Source organism: Apostichopus japonicus, chromosome 18 (genome assembly GCF_037975245.1).
Source record: "Apostichopus japonicus isolate 1M-3 chromosome 18, ASM3797524v1, whole genome shotgun sequence".
Lineage (NCBI taxonomy): Eukaryota > Metazoa > Echinodermata > Holothuroidea > Aspidochirotida > Stichopodidae > Apostichopus > Apostichopus japonicus.
Window position 1 is genome coordinate 19162504 of NC_092578.1, and position 21565 is coordinate 19184068.

A 21565-nucleotide genomic window follows, 5' to 3' on the forward strand; every position below is an offset into this window, starting at 1 on the left:
ATACAACCACAATTAGCGATAAGAACTTGACAATGTCAAAATAAATTAAAACACTATATCAGAATCATATAGTCCAATGGAACTCTACAATATCTTGTTATGAAGTAACTAAGCTATTAATCAGTTTAAATTTTCAGATCACAAAGATAATCCTACTGGCATCAAATTAGAAAGCCAATAAGCTTTGTGGTCCCTTGTCACATTATATATGAGAACACTCAACAATTTTTCAAGTTGATTATTGATTTCACAGGATATACAAGGTTTAATGGGGACCTGCAATGAGGATGGCCTAAAATTAGGCTCTACAAGCCTACAGTGGAGTCCACAATGATTTTAGACTTTGTTGACCTCAAATGACATTTGATTAATGTATGTCGTCCAGTTACAGAGTTGTTGACAATTAACAATTCATAATCATGGACGTTAAATATGAATGTAAGAGACTGACTTCGGTCAGCTTGCGGCTTTGATAAGCCAATGAGGCTTCTTCGCGAGTTCCTGCTTGCAGGAGGATCTAATATACATACATACATACATTTGCCATCCATAGGTAACAATAGGGTCCTTTGACTTCTCTAACAAAAAAAAACTAAAACTGCATCAGTGAAATCTATGCTTATAACAAGTGCTGACTAGTAGGCTGAAAGCCTCCGTTGTGGCAGCTGTTGTAAACATAGTTAGTCTCATGTATTAGAAGCTTTAAATACAACTATTACAAAACTGCAGTGTACATTGTGCACATAAGGTTCTCCTACTTAATTCCAATTATGAAGTTCATTAAAGCTTCACCTTTGCAACTATTACATGGTTTTCAGAATTAAACCAATGCAAACAATTGGATACTCCTGGTTTTTTTATCTTGTCGTTTGTTGACCTTTAATAACCTTTGACCTCTGCAGAATGCAATAGGGTGTTTTAAATTACCACGTAAATCAAAGGTTCACTTTTGGAGTTGTGTTTACAGTTTTCAGACTTTGACATCTGTTGACCTCAAATGATCTTTGACCTCCACAGACAAGACTAGTATTCAATAAGGTTGGTCAATATACCAAGTTAAAATTACATCCAGATATTTTTGAGCTCTCATGTTTACAAATTTTCAGATTTGACATCTGTTGACCTCAAATAACCTTGGTACAAATTGGTTTCATTCTGGACATCATATCAACCTAACAGGTAAACCTGTAACACTCCCCAGCCCTTTGTTTATACTATAACTTTGAAGTTAACTATCAATATTCCAGCACAGTTCATAAGTTATTTATCAGTCTGTAACACTGAAATAATGTACATACAGGGTAAGGTCTATCAGGAATTACATACTAAATGAGAATCAAAACTGTTTCGTTTTTTTCAATATTATTAAAGTTATATCCATAAAACTAAATGATATATATATATATATATATATCTAGGTCCTTTTAGTTTAAATTGACTATTATGTGCTTCCAACTATAACAATGTAAGAGTAACCTTCAATACATACACAATTCATGTAAGGGAACCGACAAAAAGTGCTTTTCAGTGAAACAAAGGAAACAAGACGCACACTTTTTTCTCTTGTATTTATCTTGATCATTACAAAGCTTTTTTAACACTGTTGCATCTTATGGTGTCAAGTCTGTCATGCTCAGCATGGGGGAAGTGCAGGGTGAAAAATGGGACAATGTTAAAGCATTTCCTAAGTTCAAAATTAAATCAACAAATCCATGTTACTAATTTTGACACCATTTCTTGGACAAACTGGACAGATTTGTGTCACTTTCAGTCCATCATTGCAACTTCAAGACTGATGTCAATCAGTCTAATTCATTCAAGCTTCCCCCAACCCACCCCCACCCCCAAAAAAAATTAATAATAATTTTAACATCTTAATTATATCATAACTTACTGAAATTTCCAAGAAGAGACAGATGTCATGTTGTCTTTTGTGAGAAACAACAAAACTAAGTTTGATAAATTCACTGCCACAATTTTTCCTTCTGACCTGTCCACATTATATATATATATATATATATATATATATATATATATACATGTACATATATATATATATATATATATAGCCAGCATTAAGCTACAAAGTATTTTTTTCCCGTCCCAAATGGTGCATGAGGCTGGTAAATTAGCATCATCACTCAATGACGTTTTGAAAATATCAAAAGTCTTGACTAAAACTGTTGCCTATTTGATTTCAGAGGGGAAAGGCCTCTTGTACCATATACAACATCTATTAAGACACAATGTTGTGACACAAATTCACAATGAAGTTTTGTGCAAATGTACCTGCTTGACAATTGTCACGTTGCAAACAAAACCAGCTGTTATAAACATCAACTTTAAAGAGAGAAAGCAAAAACAAGGGGGGGGGGGATGGGGATGTCAGAAAAAGGGCAAGAATTTACCAAATGCCTACAAAACTGACAAACATATTTTTTGATAATCAACCTGAAAAAAAAAAGTTATTTGATGCTTTGGTAACTCAAATGTGGATATATATAGAGGAAGGTATTACATCACATGGAAATCGCATCAGAAGAGTTCAGCTCATTTTAGATTTGTCTGTCAGGTATAGATTATGAAATATGGATCATGAAATATTGACTATAAAGAGAATATCATTCTCTAGGTGATTCTTGTAATAAATAGTTTCATTACATGTCTGATCAAATTTTTACTTTTGTAATGCATTTCAGAATAATAATCTATCAATATCTGTGTGCTACACTAAAAAATTTACCGTTGACACTGCTTCATGATCAACCATTTCTTTATAATCTCTTGAGAGGAAATAGCTGAAATAGACCAGGAGATCCATTTTGTTTTGTTCCATCAGGCACAGAAAATATACTTCCATTTGTAACTTATATCAAGAAGTACCTCACATGATATTTCCTCCAAGGTCTCAAACCTTGCAAAGTTTGCATTAGTACTTGCTTTCATGACATTAGAACCTAACACATTTCAAGACACTAAATATTGATCTTTTTTTGGAAGAGTTCTCACACTGTAGTCTGTAGCTATATGATCACAAATATCCTCTCTGGCCATGGTACTGCATAAATCATTTTCTACAGCTGGCAATACACAGAGAGCAAAATTGAAACATTTTCCCTTGTCGTCGAGAGTTAACCCTAGATGACATGATCTTCACATTTCTGAAAACCTTGTTCAAAATTCGTTTTTCCGTCAGCTCCAGTGTTCCTTTCAAGTATATTATATAAACACATCACTTTTAAATTGCTGACAGGTCACCTCCATCCTGTCCCGGGACCTGCCCCCAAGGATCGACCCCTCCCGTATTGTCTGGGCCCTACTGAACCCCTGCCAGCCATTCTACTATAGTTACCATCCATAACTGATCCTCCCCTCTCTGGCATTGACAACACTGGACCTCTATCCCTACTACTCATTGAAGACAGATCTGGTCTGCTGCCCCTGTCAGAATCATACCCATAATGCCTCTGCCTGTAACTAGAATCTTGTTCGGGCAAAGATCTCTCCCGGAAGGAGGAACTGTGGGAATTATCGTTAAAAGATTGTTCGGGTCTAGGGCCCCTTTCTTCACTGTCTATGGTGTTCCCCTCTTCCCTGTATGACGAAGATTGAGAAGGGGAGAGAGAGGCATCTTCTCCTAACCCGGACGGTTTACCCTGAAGCATTTGCATGAGGGCAGCTTTGACTCCAGGGGTAGCCAAGGAAAAGTCTGCCTCATGGGTAACGCCTGTACCCTGTTCGGGTGAATCTGGTGGAGGGGGTCCATCTGGGGTGGGGGGTTTCCACATACTACTACTACCTGATTGACTATACACCGAATCATCCCCCTCATCAATTCCTTCATACGTGTCTACCTGTTCGGACTGATTGGAATCGTAACTCATTTGAGTTTCGAATCCAGTGTTGGAGTGAGACCTCTGAAGGGAATCCTGTGACTCATCCTGTAGTACACTGCTTGTTCGGGACTCCTTATCACTATCAAGAAGAAACGGGATTGGGGCCTCTGTGGAACCAGCAGAATTCATTGGCTTACCAAATAGAGTGGAAACTGATTGTTGTAGGCTGCTCATGTTAGATCTCGAAGCTTCTTCTTTGGCGGAAGACGGGGCGTTGTCTGCCTTGGAGTGGGAACTCTTCTCAGCTTTGCCTGATGACTTGGAGGTTAGTATATCCATCAGATGAGCAGCTGCATTCGATTCAGCCTGCTTCTCTCCCTGCTTGCTGGCGGCAGCCGCTAAAATCAGCTGCATGTTCAAGTTTTTCAAGAGTTCAATGGTGGTGGGATCAACTTTGACATTCACTGCCTCTGCTAACTTGTTGATATCTAACGATGGCTGATCCTTGGACATGTTGATCAGGGTTAACAATTTGTCCTTGGTTGGTGGTTTCGCCTCAGAGCGAGGTTCCTTTTTGGAAACCGCAGCCTTCTGTGGCACGGGGGTCTCCTTAGTTTCCTCCACCGGCTTTGACTTTGAATGTGGCTGATCACCGCCACCACCAATCCCTGGTATCTCCACTTTATCATCGGTGGAGACCAACCCCAGCCCTGCTGCCTCTTTGCGAGCCTGCTTGGACAGGGTTGCCTCCGGCTGGCTACCTTGACCAGCTTGCTGTTGCTGCTGCTGCTGTTGCTGCTGCTGTTGTTGCTGTTGTCGCTCTTGGCGTCTACGTTTCTTGCTCCACATCTCATGACAATCCTGCCAATGTGGGAGGCTAGATAAGGGGATGCAAAGACATCAAGCAATAACAAAGAGAAACTTGGCAAGTTAAGGGGGGGGGGGATGAAGAAAAAAAGAGCATGTTACATCAATCTCATCATTATCATCCATCAAAATTTAATCAATAGTTATACAACTTTAAATTAATACTTACCACATGACAAGTCCTGCTCAGTGTACTGTACATGAGTCATTACAGAAGCTAGGATTCTCTTTTCTTTGGCTCTTTCAAAAGTACAATCAAAGGGGGCGTGAAAATATGACAACGGGTGTGATGTAAAACTCCATACAATCTATCCAGTCATATTTTGTTTACAGATATCAACATATACAACATAGACTTTAATAATCAGCAGTGGCTAGCCTGAAGTTCACCCCTTTTGTTAAAATGGAAGACCAACATAAAAAAACATAAAATATAAAAAATAGGGAAAAGTTTGTAACTCACTTTGGTGCTGGCATCTTGGTAACATCTACTCCTTTCAGCCATGAGCAATTCAATGCGTCGGTGGCCGTGATACGCTTCTCCGGATCCAGGACAAGCATCCGATCTAGTAAGTCCAGAGCCTGTTTTGGTAAACTACAAGAGGGCAGCAAATAGATAAAAATTTTAAATAAATATCAATACAACTACCATCCAAATGACCCATAATTTTACACAGTTCTGTACGTGTAGTTCTAAATTCAACTTCTATCAATCTCATAATGTAACCACTAACCATCAATACCAAAAGATGTCTTAATCTTAACATAACTAATTATCAAACAAATATTCTTTAAAATTGAATCACAAATCTTGCAAATTTTTTCATCTTGCAAATTTGTTGTTAATATCGGACAATATTGCTTGTTTGTGTGTGGAAACAGTGTAACAAACACATGCTCAACTAACTTAAAAGTCTCTCCAGTAATATCTCACAGATTGACATTTCTGTACATTAGGCTTGCAAAATCTTCATAATATAAATGTGCTTTGAGAAAAACCATCATGATATGTAGTCTATGAAGAGCAAATCCTCAAGAACCAACTTTTCATGACACAAATGGGAAATGTTAATGAAACCCACACATCATAAGTGACTTACAGACTAAATTCTTCTCTAAGTTTTCGTGTATAATTCTTCTTTGCCTTGAAGGTATGGAAGAGTGGAAGGTGGATGACATTCGGCCAGACAGCTGGTGTGGGGGAGCCACACAGCCGGCTGATTAACTCAAGCTGAGCCATCTCTTGCACTGCCTGTAAACAGTTAAAAAAGGACAAATGACATTTAACAACACCATGGAATAATGAGTGGATTTCTACCTCCAATACAGATCTTTCCCAGAACACTTCTGCACAGGACTACCTAACCTAATGGGCTTTTGTGCTGAAAAGTTGCCTTTATTAAAGCTTCATGTTGCATTATGGCATTAAAAGTTTACAAATAGCTTGAACTATTGCTGTCTGCTTCCATTTAAGACATAGAAGACTTTCTCAAACTTTCAGACACCTCTAGTGGCATTCTCATGAGAGGCAGCACCATTGTCACAGTTACAGTATACACCGACCAACAAAAGGTGGTCTCAGTGCTAAAACTTCACAAAGCATTTGAGATGGTCTTGGCACAAAGTGTGCAAGTCTAGCATACCACTTGTGCAACTAACCAATGGAGAATGAGATTGCACACATGGACTCGAAAGAGGATCAATAAAAACATGGATGATATTGGGGTGCTTTGTGACATACATTAATGTTGTTAGACTGTATGGGGAAGACATCTCCTGAACAACATTATCCATGTTAAGTAGTAAACACAGCTGTACAAAAAGGACTTACCTGAAAGATGGGTTTCCTGGTGAATAGTTCGCCCAGAATACACCCACAGCTCCACACATCTATCGCTGGGCCGTACCTCTCTTCTCCTAATAGTAACTCTGGCGGACGGTACCAGAGGGTTATGACCTTGTTCGTATAAGGCCTCGTTTTGTCATCTGCGTGATATAATCTGGCGAGTCCAAAATCTCCTAACTTGATCTGACCCTGTTTTGAAAAATCAAACAAGGTTCAAAGGTTGGCCGTATTCAAAACGACAAATTCATGTAGATGACATATATTTTGAGAGCGATACCACTCTGAAGAAGCTTCACTTCCTAACAAAATGGATCATCCAAATGTGAAAAAGAAATCTGCTATTTCAGGGAAATCAATACTACCAAAATCCCTACAAAGACAAACAGAAATTTAATTTAACCAACTACGAGGCACAAGATCATATATTCCAGGGTTACTCAGGATTTACAGGTTTTGTTTCCAAACTTTGAGAAATACTTTCAAAGAGAAAGTTATGATGGTTTATTTCAACCAGCTCCGCTTGTCAAATACCAGGTCTAACTTAAACAAGTTTCAGGCTGAGTTCAAATGTTTAAAAAGGCGGCTAAAAACAAAAACAATAGCTTACTCTATTGTTCAGAAGAATATTTGAGCACTTGATGTCTCTGTGTAGGAAATTCTTCTTATGGCAATAGCTGAGACCATCTAACAGCTGCTTCATGAAAGATTTGATGTTATCGTCTGAGAAGTTCACCAGACCAGATTCCAATATCCCCATCAAATCATGATCCATGTATTCAAATACTAAGTAAAAGGCACCTAAAACAAAGAACAAAACATGATTACACTCAGCGATTGTTGTGACAATCTTGTCAGATATTGTCAGAAATTATGCTCAAACTCTAGATCACAATTTGCATTCATTTGTGGGGAGTCTTGATATTACTATTAAAATTTGATAGCTAGCTGACTAGGCAAACTTCAATTCCAGACAAAATGCTAGGAATGTGAACATTTTCTGAATTTGCTGCAAGTGACTAATTACTACCATGAAAAAGGTGTCAGAATCAAAGGATTAATAGTAGGATTAATTAGCTTTAAGTTACATTCATTTGCTGGTACAGTCTGATTAAAGGCTACCATACTATACTTGTAGTTCAATGAATCCCATTCAACTATTAATAATGTTCGGTGACTTTCTCAAAACTGCCCAAAATTGGAGCAGCTGCTATTGTAAAGCTGTTATAGTTGCAATGTAAAGTCTATCGTCAAGGGTAGATGCAAAAGTACAAAAAACGTACTGTCACCTTGTTGTGGTATTAGTGTCAAAACAGATGCTTTCATATCTCTTCACTAAATATATCTGAAACTCTGTTTAGTGTCAAAATGATTTCAAGGTTGTTATTGTCATCCTAGTAGAGTCACTAACTGATTCCACTGTTACAACTCTAAGCAGTCAAACAAAATATACAAGCCTGTTCATTTCCCACTTAAAATGACTACAAACTACTGGTTTATTTGTAAAGGTAATTAATGACCATTAGCCACTGAGAACTAACTGTAGAAAACTATCATTTTTAATTCAAATTTCCACTTTAGGAATTTTGAAGATAACAAGGATGGCATGCAATCCTTAACTTCCAACTGTAAACCTGGTTTGTATTGTGTGCGTAATTACGTGTTATTTTTGTAATTTAGAAAGATCGACTGGAGTCGGTTGCGACGTCTAAAAGTTGGTCAAAAAGCTTAAATTATCAAGAAAAAACCAAACATACATACCTTTATCTTTCTTGAAATCCAATGCATCTTGTTTATCGGTAACTATCTCCTTAAGTTTCACTATGCTTGCATGATTTAATTGTCTAAGTATTTTGATTTCTCTGACTGCTGTAATTGGGAAACCTTCTTTCTCATTGTCCGTTCTCACTTTCTTTAAGGCAACTAATTCTCCTGGAAAACCAAATACAAACCAAAAGAGAAAAGTAAGTAAACAACTCCCTTTAATGAACAAACTGCATTAACTGGCAATATATCAATGGTATTATTAAAATACAATTGTATTTTGCTTTTCTAATACCCCTCCTCCCCCCCCCCCTCCCACCCAAAGAAAAAGAGTTCTTCAACAGCATTCTAGATCTAGTTTATCTAATTACCCTTAATTTCAAATGATCACAAATGGACAAGGAACAAACTATTCAAATTAATTAATGTTAATTATCCCTGTGACTTGAAACTATTTGACCTCTCCTGAGGTCAAATACAAACTCTCAACTCTGACAACTAAATCATATGCACTAGCATTTGTCCAGACCAGACAAGATGCTGCTGTCAACTGCTTGTTAACATTAGGGCAACGGTGGAGCTAAGGGGCAGGTATGTTGGCAAACATACCTCCCATCACGAACATAATGTTTTTCAATACACTGACACCCATTTTCGACAACACATAGTATCCCCTAATATTGATTCCCTCAAACACACGTCCCTACCCTTCCCCTGATCTTCAATATAAAGAGAAAGAAAAGGAGAAATTCTTACCAGTATCTTTGTCTCTTCCCTTATAGACCTGACCGTACGTGCCCTCTCCTACAGGGTTGATAATTTCGTACGTCTCCACCGATCTCTCACCCCACGACGCCGTGCTCCCGTACAGCTTTGCTCGTTTCTTGCGGATGGCCTCGCGCTTGACTCTGCCAACCTCAGATGTCTTGCCTTTTCCAAATGCCTTACCCCCCGGCGGTGTGGTCTGAGATGTCTGTTGAGGGGTCACCTTGGGGGAAGGGGTGGGCTTTTCTGATTTCACTCTTGGCGACTTTGTTGACTCAGACGGCTTCTTTTCTGCCACCGGTAAGGAAGGTGGCATCGGGAGGTCTGAAATCAAGGGCCTAGGTTTGGACTCTTCCTTCTTTAACTCCTTCTTGACCGGGGAATGGACGATAGGGGGCATCGGCAAATCAGAAATCAACTTCAGCGGAGAGTTGCTTCTCTTAATTACTGGTTTACTGTTCAGTGGTGACTGCTCCTTCTTCAGATCCTTCTTGATGATAAGGTTTGGCAACTTGTTCGAGGAGAGCGAGGACGATATGGGCTTTGGGGCTTCGGTGACAGTCCTTGCGGGAGACGATTCTATACTCGGTCCTTGGACCCGTTTCTTGGCTGCTGATGACTTGGTCATCTCCTTTAGTTGTTCTTCCAGCTGGAGATGTTGCTCGTCTTCCTCTTCTCCTGCCTCTTCTTCCTCCTCCTCCTCATCTTCCTCTTCCTCTTCTTCCTCATCGTCATCAACCTCCCCTTCTTCAGATTCATCGTCATCAATCACTTCCACCTCGTCACCGTTATCCTTGGCAAACTTTTGCTTTGCGCTGCTGGCCTTTGGAACGGGTACGGGAGAGGACTGAGCAGACTCGGACTTTTTCAACCGGGCCGTCTCTAGTCTCTCCCTGTGGTGCTTGCTCAATTCTGAAAACAGTCCCATGTGATACTTAGCACTGTCTAAATCTAGGCTACCACTACTGCCTCGTATATGGCGTGATCTAGGCTGCGGACTGTTCCGAGAGTTCGATCTAGATCGCGATTTGTTTCTCCTGGATACTTTGTGTTTGGAACTGCTAGATGACCTTGACCTTGACCTTCTCGATCTTTTTCTGAAAAAATGAAACATGAATTAAGAAATGAATGAGGTCACAATCATCAAGTCTGCTTAGTTTGGAAAGTTGGGCAATTTGCAAAAACTCAAAAAGTCACAATTAAACAGGCAAAAGTATTTGTAAATGCAATCACTATGACAGAAGCCCTGATTTCTCAAATTTAAAAATAGAATGAAAAATATGGTTCCGTGATAGAAACCATCAAAGTCTTCACAATTAGAGCAAAAGATCTGATATACAGAAAGTGAGTATGTTACCCAAATCCAAAGGCTTGGAGTGCTGAGTGAATATGTCTGTCATTTCTGGGTGGTTAGCTTATACATTCAAAGACTAACTATATCAATGAAGGTACAATATATGCACACCAAAATGTGCTCTGAAGGTCAGATCCCTCAATCCAAAACATGTTCCCTCCCTCTCCCTGTCACATACGTACATCATCAGTAAGCAATTACATTTGACAAAGCAAAGCAGTGAAAATTTCCACCAGAAAAGGAATTAATTAGTTTTACAACTACAAAATCAGTTAAAGACTGGGTAGTCACTGTCAACAATGCCTTCTCAAGTACGAAGTATGAAGAAAAAACATAGTCGTGCACTATTCACTCTGGTGGAATCATCCATGAACAGTGTGCTACCATGTAAGAGTGAATAATTTCTTCAGAATCACATCTGTGTTACTGTTGATAGCCAATTTGCAATTGATAAACCATGGGAGTGTTATCTTGACTATATCATGCATCAACCACATAGATCCTTGCCAGAATTATGTCATGACAAAGAAATTACATAAAGTTTAGAAACCTTGATGCTACCATGCAAAACTTGCTACTGGAATAACTATCATACGGAGCAAATGCTTTACTGCCAAGTAGGAATTTATCCAGTATCGCAGAGCAAAATTGACAAATTGATATACAACCTTGTACAAAGGTGTAAAGTAGCTGTTCAATGGGGACCACATGTAGTATTTTATAAGAAATATAGCTCAGAGGCTTCAAAACTGCTACACAAAATTTGAACACTCAATTATTCTGTGCATTACAACAAGTCCTTTGTTTTTATAATTTCGAGTACATTCATCATCTAGTGAAGAGAGGAAGTGAAGGAGATGACATCTTTAGCAACACACTTGGCAAAGCAAAAGCAAATTCTTTCACTTGCTTCCATAGCGTTACTTTACGTTACAAAAAACTATAATGTCAAATTCAAGTATTGCAGAAATTATTTTAAATATTGAGCTTCCTTTAACTACAGAGTGATTCCGTTATGAAGTGGAAAGAGGTGATTGCTGGATAATGGCCAAGCATCTCCCTTGTTTCAAACAAACAAACGAAAAAGCGATTGTCCTAACTTTGTGTTGTTTTAAATTTATGACAAACAATGGGTGTTTCCTTCTATGTCATTAAGGTGGAAAAGGCATTCATTGCTATAATTAAAAAAAAAACATTCTGTAATACTTTCTACAGAAATATATACTGTTGTGTCTGCACTTTTAAGGCACTTGGAGAAAAACAATTTTTTTTAACAAAGGCCTGCCAAATTCAATAAACTAATGTCATCATTAACTATGCTAAGACCAACGGGCTGTAAGAATTAACAAACAAAACAGCATACAAATAATGCAGCCTATGAAACATGACTACAACCAATGTTGTTCTTATGTCTGGGTGTGATTTTAAACCATTCAAAGGAATCTCTAGAACAGTTTACTAACATTGGTCAGTATTTCATATTTTTTATCAGGAAATTATGGCAAGATTTATTTTCATTAATGACTAGTCTACACTCATTTCAATAATGAATAGCAGATAATTAGGGAAAGTTCTGATTTGCTGTGAATTGCAGGTAATGAAGATATGGCATAACTTGTGTTATTTACAATCAAATAGAAAATCATTAATTTAATACTAAACAACATTTATAAATATGGTGAAAAAAATCATGGAAACTCAGTTTGATCAATAGCCATACTATTTCGCAAACAATATAGCAGCTCTAATGCATCATGATGATTTGCTAGCCAAACTAAGATAACAAACTTGTATAACAACAATGAATAGAATAAATTAATGGGTAGTTTGTTTTGCAGCAACGGATACAGATGTTAATGTTGCTCATCTCTGTGTCCAAGCAGTGATTGGTTTCCTTGATCAAACACAATGTGGCCAAGATATCTAACCGTCTGCAGAGTACTACAACCTTCATGGCAACATTAAGTGTCACTTGTTGCCTGCTAACTGAAGGTGACCAATAAAGCTAAATGATATTATCATAAACACATTTTCTAGTTAACTGAATTTAATTTGCATAATTAATTTTATTTTGCATAGCATGAAGAGCTGAATAACATGGTTCCTACAAAGAGCTGAGGACTAACTAAGCATGTCTTCATGATTTGTATAAAAAAAAATGAAATGGCAGTTAGCTACGATACCACAAAATGATTCCTTCATCAAACAAATATTTATACTACAGCGATTCAGCGAAGCTCAACACTGGACAGTGCCATTGTGTCGAGAAAGACCTGAGCCACGCAGCCTCGAACTGCCTATCACCAGGCAACATATTAGGTTATGTACACTTCACAATTTAATTTCGAAAATACAGGATGATGGGTTGCAATTGAAATATTCTCTCACAAAGCCTTGTAAAGGCACACATTCCACTAAAACAGAAAGCAAATTTTAATTCTGTTTTTACATATAGTTTGTGAAATGCATGTTCCCCCAACCTGATCTAGTCCCAATGGTACTCTTGTCAATGGAACTACCTTTCCCGAAATGCTCTTATACTGCAAAAGATTAGGTGGGTTATGAAATAAAATTTGTCAATGTTTTGGTATGCTGACCATTCTCCACTGTAGTGGTTGCCCCCTTTGGAGTATAAAAGTTGTTGAGAAAGTATGTGTTTAAAAGAGAGCAATTTATCTCTCATACGGTCATGCCCTACTGTAGCTGTAGTAGCAATTTGAAACATGTCTTTACCCTACAATGATAGCAAATTGTTCAAAGAAACACATCAATCAATACTGTAAGTTAGAGTTTATTTTTTAGCCTTTACTTAACAAAAGATACCTAGGTCTTTCTTCTTTTCAGGGGAGAGAAGGCCAGGAAAGGGACATGGGAAGGGATTATTTTGGATTACGGCTGCAAAATTTCACTTTCTGTGTAAAATGGTATAGTACGATGGTGAAGAGTCATCCAATTGCAATTGCTTTAATACTGTACTGTAGATAAAGCAAAATGGCTTTCCAGGTGTTGGGATGATTGTTACTTCATGTTGAGGCATAAGCTGTAACTGTATTGAATATGTTCTTGCTTATGATTTCTTACTGAAAAATACCTTTCGAGTGCAACACCTTGCCTACTATGCTGGGAGTTACAACCTCCCACCAGGTTACTGTACTCTAACAATGAGCCTACTGCAAACTTACAATTATAAAATCCATAGATTGAGGAAAGACATATAAAGCAAACAAGAAAACTGTCAAACTACTACTATGCACACAGTCTTGTGTTATTTCCAGATACTAACCTATGACTAGGGCTTCTGCTACTGGCATGCTTGCGTGATCTTCTGTACTCCGACCTACTGTCATAATAGTCTCCTTCTGGACTTGCACGCCTCTTGGGGCTCCGCTTGGGCATCAATTTAACAAGTTCTTGGGTCTTTTGTCTGTATGGCGAAGGAGATCGTGATCTCTTACGTTTACTACTTTTGCTTCGCTCGGGCTTATACTTAAAATCTGGATTGTCTGACATATCACGATATGCCTTTGGGGGTTCGGGACTAGGGCTTCGAGGGCGATAGGCCCTTGGGGGTGACCTGGCCCTGTGTCTTGACTTAGAGGAAGACCGGTGGGTGGAATGGGGGGAGTTGCGGACTGCCAGAGTTCGATACTGCTTTATGGCAGTTCCTGGCGACAAGCTGCGGACGTGTTTAATGACCTCTGGGTCAGGGGAGACCTGGTCAACGGACACTGGGCTCTCCGAATAGTCTTCTTCTTCGCTACTTATCGCATCGTACTCGACCAAAGGTTTCACTGGCACGTTCTCTCGCCGGGAGTCCAGGCGTGACTTCTCTCGCTTGTGCTTGTGTCTGGACTTTTTGTGTTTCCGTGGCTTCTCCGGCTGTGGACTCTCCATGCGATATGACCTGTGACCATGATGATGGTGCCCTGGTGATACTGGGCTATGCCTTCTGTGGGATGGCATCCTGTCCTTCAGTTCATAAGGTCAGATAACTGTAGAGACAAAGAAAGGGAAAAACCATGGGAATATTGCAGACAAATAAAACACTTACAAAGAAACATGATTTGACATATGAACTGTCTACTACACCATGTACTCAATACATCGATGTAATACGTAAAATATTACCATAAATGTAGTTTTTATTGATCAAGTATCATACCCTAATCTCTGGTGGGAGTAAGGCATCACATAATTAACTCGCAAGATTTGCATGTTAAACTTCAGTATTCTGCAGATCGTGCATATTTCAGCAAAATGCTTTCAATTGAGACCAAACATATCATTAAGTTACAGTACCATAGCTCACCTCATTCAAGTTTTTGTTTCACAGAAGAAATAGTGATTTTACTGAATTCTATGGAAACACCAAAATGGGTGACATAGGAACATTGGAGCCTTAATGCTTTTTATCAGACATTTTTCACCTTTCACTTGCAACAGCACCTTATTAACTTTCCTTCCTAACCATCTGACAATATCAGTTATCACTCAATTATTACAGAGTACTCTGTCCTTCTGTAACTATGTCAGAAAACAGATTCAGTTCAACATGTACAGCTCACAGAGGCATCATTTTAAGATTGAAAACCCCATTTTAAAGCCAACATTATTGATTGCATTTACAGTCACTTTCAGACAATTTACAGTTTTTTTTAGACCACTTTCATATGTTTATATGTTTCAGATGTGGACTTATTGATGTTGACTTTCAACTTATACTTATGTGACTTTTTGATGTTGACTTTTTGATGTTGACTTATCAGATGTTGACTTATAAAGCCAACCCCAATGGCGCTTCACTGTAGGTATTTTCATTCAAGTCAAACACCAATCTGTACAATTCACAAATCTAATCCCCACTAATTTCCTCTTCAGATTTTATGCAACTTTAGTATCTTTTCATTTTGGGCAGTGTTCATCATTAGGCAAGATCATATAGCCTTTAGTATATATATATAGCAAAATTTGATATCAACAAAGAACCCTCAATCAAATTTATTCCAAAGAATAGTTCCTTGATTGCACTTACATACAAGGCTATTACTGTAACCGATTGGGAAAATAACAATGCTACTTGAAGTCTTGTCGCGTTTTACGTGAAACTTCTTTGATGTAACAGTGCACACGCTTTTTGTTTTTCTACTATTAAATTAGTTTAAGCCATTATTCACTTCAGCAACATTGTTCATGCACTTTTGACCTACACAACAAGTCTAAAATTTAACCACTTTCCTTACAAGGTTTTCACCCTTTTAACCTCTGTTAACCTCAAATGCCCTTGACTTCCACAGATATCTTGTACTCAGTCTCACCAAGGTGGATCTACAGTACTGTACATTTGTGGTTCTGAACATTCTGAACATACTACTGAACATTTGTGGTTCATCCAAGCTTTATGTTTGGATTCAATGTGTAAACAATGTTCTCGCACTGTGACCTCTGGTTTTTCTAATTGAACTATGACCTTTACAGAAATCTTCTAGGGTTCCTGCAATTAGGTTGATCCACATACCAAGTATGACATTCATCCAAGCTTTTCTATTGGAGTGATCAAGGTTCAAGGACTTGACCTATGTTCACATCAAATGGTCTTTGAGTTTTGAGATGACAAAAACTATGTGGTTTCCAACTGACTTACTTGGATGACCATACCAACTATGAAGTTTAAAGCAGCACCACATTCAGAAATCTCGATTTACCAGGTATCAGACTTGAAACATTTTTACTTCAAATGAACTTTGACTCCATTAAAAACAATAGCCTTCTTCGACTTTGTAAGGTGGTTCTATTGTACATGACAAGTATGCAGTTTCATCCAAGCTATAGCCAGCTGTTAATTTTTTTGTGTTTATCAATTATCAAGCTTATTCATACTTATAAGCAAGTTCACAAGTTTAGTCTGATTCTGAGCTCTGCTGACTTCAAAAGTCCTTCAATTTCAACCAATTTCAGGAGGGTTCTTGTACTGAACATTGGGTGTGTATATCAAAGTAACACGTTCAGTTATCACGTATATACGTGGGCTTCACAAACACACATGCTATTATCATTGCTTCTTATATGGCACACAATCATAGCTTATTATCATGTATCTAATTATTTCAAGTGAATTTATTAGAAGTGAAGTGTTTATAAACTACTAAACAATTCGGTCCAATTCTGTTATGAGAAACATTTGGCTGCAAATTCCCATGAAATTTAGAAAATGGATCATCAGATCGAGTTCCCATTGTTACACACTGCAAACAAATCAGATCAGCTTAGCATACTGACACAATACAAACAGCATCAGGCATCTACTCAACTCACTCCATGCCCATGGTAACAATTTTGAATGATGCATTTCCTTCCTGTTACATTCTCATTACTAACAAAGCTGTTGTGATTCCCGGATGACGCACTATCTATTTTTGTCACATGCAAATTTGACTACTCATGTTGCATCACTTATACACAAAGGAAAAGTTGCTTCCTTCATCTGACCACTTCTTACCCCCCTTAGTCAGAAGTATTCACTTTGTTCAATGTATGGGCAACTCTACTTGTACCTAAAGTGTTATGTTTGCACTGGGATAACTTATGACTATGACCACAGGGATCAATGTTTATGCATAAATCTATATCCCTCGGTCTAAATAAAACTTTATGTGGTATGTACAACCATTTGTTTGATCCTAACCAGTCTTTAAATATTTACTTCAATAAACTGTAGAATTTTTATTCTACAGTTTACACAGATTCAATGTCATTTCAGTGGATTAAAATAAGAGAAAATGTTTTCACTCTTCAGGTTCAGGTCTTACTTTCCCTTACTGATAAAGTATGATGACTAGTGACAACACTAGACAACAACAAATTCAACTCAAAATGCAACTTTTAAAAGGTTCTTTCTCTACAGTATTGGGTAGTTTTCTTCAAGGTTACAAGTCTACAAGGTTATTGTCCCCAAATATATATGCTAGAAATTAAGTCAAATAATGGTTTCTAATGATTGTTGAACTCTGCCCGTTTTTGCCTGGGAATAATTTGATCTTTCAGAACTCACATAAGAGTTTTTTTGAAAATGTTATCATGCATTTGGTTAAATGATTCTGTGAACTTATACCAGCTCTTTATTTGCATACAAATTTCTAGCAATTTCACAATTTTATTTGAAGGTTATTCTAAAGGGAACTGGAATATGGGTATGAACGTTTAGACATATCGCTTCTCAATAAATGCTCAAGAAGTTGGTTGACTATGCTGTAAAGTGCTACAAGTCATTTTATCAGGCTTACAGGTTGATAACATTGTATAAAGTATAAAGAGAATGCACAATTTATCAATGAGCATCGTAAGAGGTTCGGTTTACTAGCACTGTGAGTCTTGAATGAATACAATAACACCACCAAACATCCTAGCTACAATTTGTGATTTTTCAATTACATCAAGATAACCACATCTCAAATCTTTGGAAAGTACCAGTATTTCATTTAGCTACCAAGGTTACAAGTATCCCCAAGTTTCATATAACTGTGCCAATTTTGTCTTGGATCTTTACATTTGCAAAATATTCTTTTATGAAGGAGTTAATAAAGAAAAGTGGGCATATGGCTATCATCACTAAAAACATGGAACGGTTAAACACGGAAATGCCCTCAAACTTCGGAGTAATTATAGAATACAGGGCCACTCGATGATACTATCTAAGCATCCGGATGCGCGGATGCTCAGTCTCACCCCAGTACGTATGTGAGTATAAAATGTCAGATCCCAGTTCTTTCTTTTTGTGTGGATGCGCGGATGCGCGGATGCGGAGTCAAAATGAAATACGTGATGGTATATCGTATATGGGTAAACTTTCGAAAATTATCTAAGTCCTTTCCTAGTACTCCCGGGGTGGATGCGCGGATGCGCGGATGCGGAGTCAAAATGAAATACGTGATGGAATTTTAGAGGGCGTCATACGTGTACAGACATGTACAGACACACCGCGCATCCGGATGCTGGGAAGAGTTAATGAATGGCCCTGTATTCTATAATTGTACCCAAACTTCCACATGTGTACAGGGTGGCAGAACCTCCCCTGATGTCAACTTAAGGGGATCAATACCATTTTCACCTTAAAGATGTTCACCTTAAATTAGGTATGATACAGAGAACTGGAAAAAGGTTGTATAAGTGCTATAAATTACCAAATCATAGCTACTTAAAGCAAATTTGACAACAAACCTTAATTTGCTAATAATAAGGCCAAGCTAGGCCAAGTGAAGATTACAAGCTGCTTACATTTTTATTGAAATATATTGACTACACTTACCAGGATCAGATACAGTGCAAAGAAATTTGGAATAACTTAACACAGACCTAAGGCCTTGGTTAGCTTATAGTGTTAATCAATCAGTTTTGCATATATTTAGTGTAGGCCTAGGCTATCTGTTTATTTTTTTCACTTAATTCCTCAGAATGAATACAGGTGGAACCTGCATGGAAGATGCTGAACGTAAGAAATGAACTGTTCAGTTACATAGATTGACTTGTAAGGTTGTACTTATACTAGTTTGCAGCAAAAGCTAATTTAACCACCCTTTATCTAAGAAGGAAGAAATCCCGCATATAATGGGCTAGAGACCGTGACAGGAGTAAGGCCTAACATTATTGAGCAGCTGGAACAGTGGTCCAGGCCCATGAAAACACTAAGAAATGTGACATTGCAAGTATATTTTTTGGAACTCTTGTAAGCCTTGGTTAGCTTTGGTCTAACGAATAATAGATAGCCTATAGGTTTAAAAAAAGAAGACCTAGGCCTAGCCTGCTGCCTGTACACTGTTGGTACTACTAACGGTCTTTCTTTTAAGTTTTAAGCTCAACATAAATTTGAACTCCACATATTAACTAAGTTAACTTGGCCCTATCTGAAAGTAATGATGCAACTATGCTCGAGTGATTACTGTTAGTGTTACTAGGACTAGCCTAGTACTACTACTAGTACTTTAGTAAGTTAAGTAGGCTAGGCCAACTTGTAAAAATGTAAGTTGCTTTTTTTGCTTAACATAGGATAGCCTGGGCATAGGCCTTGCTCTAGGAATTCAAGTTAGGACTCGGAGATTACTCTTTTTCATCTAGCCTAAACTAAAGCTGAGCTTCCAACCCAGACATGAAATTAAGCAGTTTATGACCACATGTCACACACAAAATTCTGAGAATTTATCGGGTAACTCATCCATGGATTGACACAACTAAATGGCTAATTTACATTAACCGAGGCATGAAATAGCAAAGACATGTTCCTTACACAAACGAAAAAATCCAGCGATATCCCGTCCACCATTCCTCCTTTTCAATCCTGTTAGACGATAAAGAAATCAGGTTTGGTTAAACCAGCTCCAGTTTGTGTTACTGTTAGAGTTCCTCTTGACAAACTTTTTGAGAAGTTCAATGACCTTGTCAGCGAGACTAGGTTCCAATCCGGGTAGGTATGGTTTTTATACACACTGTGTTAGGATGCAATTCCTTCCAATCCGTGATCTTGCAAAGAGTTGGCTCGGAGAAAAGCTAGGTCCGCTTTTAATGAATAAGAGATTCAAGAGTTCTCTCAAAGTCAGGATGGTTCCAAATTGCCTAGACGCAAACGTTAGTTAACGAAATGAGAGTTCCGAATCTATCAGTTTGTTAGCCTAAGTCTAATCCGTACTAACAACAGCTACGTACGTACGCCTCTGTTGACTGGGCGTTATGCAAAAGTTCCTTCTGAGCGAGATTCAATCTCGCAATATTTCAGGAATCCCCATTCTTTAACGTTTATTTTCCAAACCAAGCCAAACTTAATCGATTTATGCAGAACCCTAAATGTGTATGACTTATTTTCAACAAAAATTTAAGTGATTTCAGTGTTCGATTTCTCGTTTCCCATTCTTTTACTCAGCTCAATTTTGATGACGTGCTGTTACATGACACATTGCATTGTGGGAAGGTATAGCATATGGCCTAGCCTCAGCCGCCTAGGTCAATATTGGCAGCGCAGGGCAATGGAACGAGATTTTGTAGATTCGAATCGGACATGCATGGAATGCCAAAAGGGTAAAAAATATTTTGTTTTCTAATGTAAACAATTTGTTTGCTGCTTTCCAATTGTGTTCACGATGGATGATACTTTCTTCGGCGGTTAGTTGTTTTAAACACATTCGTTTGTCTTAATTCAAGTTGTTGGTTGATTTCGTTATTTGGTTTAATACTTTTCTCATGCAAATTTTGAATCTACATAAACATTTAAAACACAGTCCATCCCTTGCTTCTTTTAAAGCTCTCTCAAGACTCATCTGATGAAAACTGTGTAATTGTTCAATGTTGCCCATTTTTGCTTGCATTTTTGTCTTGTACTATGTTTTACTGTTTTATGTTTTGCTGTCGCACTGTTTGTGTCACTGCGCCATGAGCGTCTTTTTTGACGGATACCGGCGCATTATAAATGTCCATTCCTATTATGATTAAACACAATGTATTGTTGGTTATTTTAATACATTTGTTTCATTGTGCAGCACACTGTAGTGACAAGTTCCTTTTCCTATATATCTTCAGAAATCTCTAGTTGAATGCATATTTACATACCATTAAAGTCCACATGCAACGATGCTTATTCATTCATTAACTGTCTGCTAAATCTTAATTTATACCAATGGTTTATCTCTCTTTGCTTTCACAGTTGTGAGCGGACTGAGGGGCCAGGGTTTCCCATCATGCAATGTGGTGGCCGGCCCTGAAGGTCGAATGTTTGGAACGGTGAAGGAGTATAAACACACAAAGAATTCAACTGACAATTTGGACTGCTTTCTTTTAAATGAAATTTCTCTAAAGTTTGGTCCTGTATTTTGTCCTGAAGAAAATTCAGTTGAGGAGTTTGCAAAAACATTCGATATACTGTAGTTCTCGTTATTATTTAAAGTGTGATATATTTTGCCATATATAGTAAAATTAATTTGAATATGTTGCAGACCGTTAAAGGAAAAACACTTTAATTATTACGGCTTGTATATCTATAACCTTTTAATTGTTATGTTGTAGTTTATTTATTTTTGAGAAATGACGTACCCTTTGTAGTTTACGTGAAGCCTTAAAAGAGATTGTTTGATATCAGATTGGCAATACAAAAATAGA

At 37.8% G+C, this 21565-nt stretch overlaps 1 protein-coding gene across 1 annotated transcript; it reads right to left on the reverse strand.

Annotated features, from left to right (window-relative positions):
- Positions 1-2129: 2129 nt before the first annotated feature.
- On the reverse strand, positions 2130-20344 carry LOC139958495 (uncharacterized). The gene is made up of 9 exons (XM_071955592.1): positions 19707-20344; positions 13713-14421; positions 9067-10172; positions 8308-8478; positions 7157-7347; positions 6535-6738; positions 5804-5955; positions 5167-5298; positions 2130-4713 (listed from the first exon to the last, which is right to left on the reverse strand). Exons 2-9 carry the CDS (start codon positions 14390-14392, stop codon positions 3255-3257), a joined length of 4095 nt encoding a protein of 1364 aa, XP_071811693.1. The 5' UTR covers positions 14393-14421; positions 19707-20344; the 3' UTR covers positions 2130-3254.
- Between the last annotated feature and the right edge of the window lie 1221 nt (positions 20345-21565).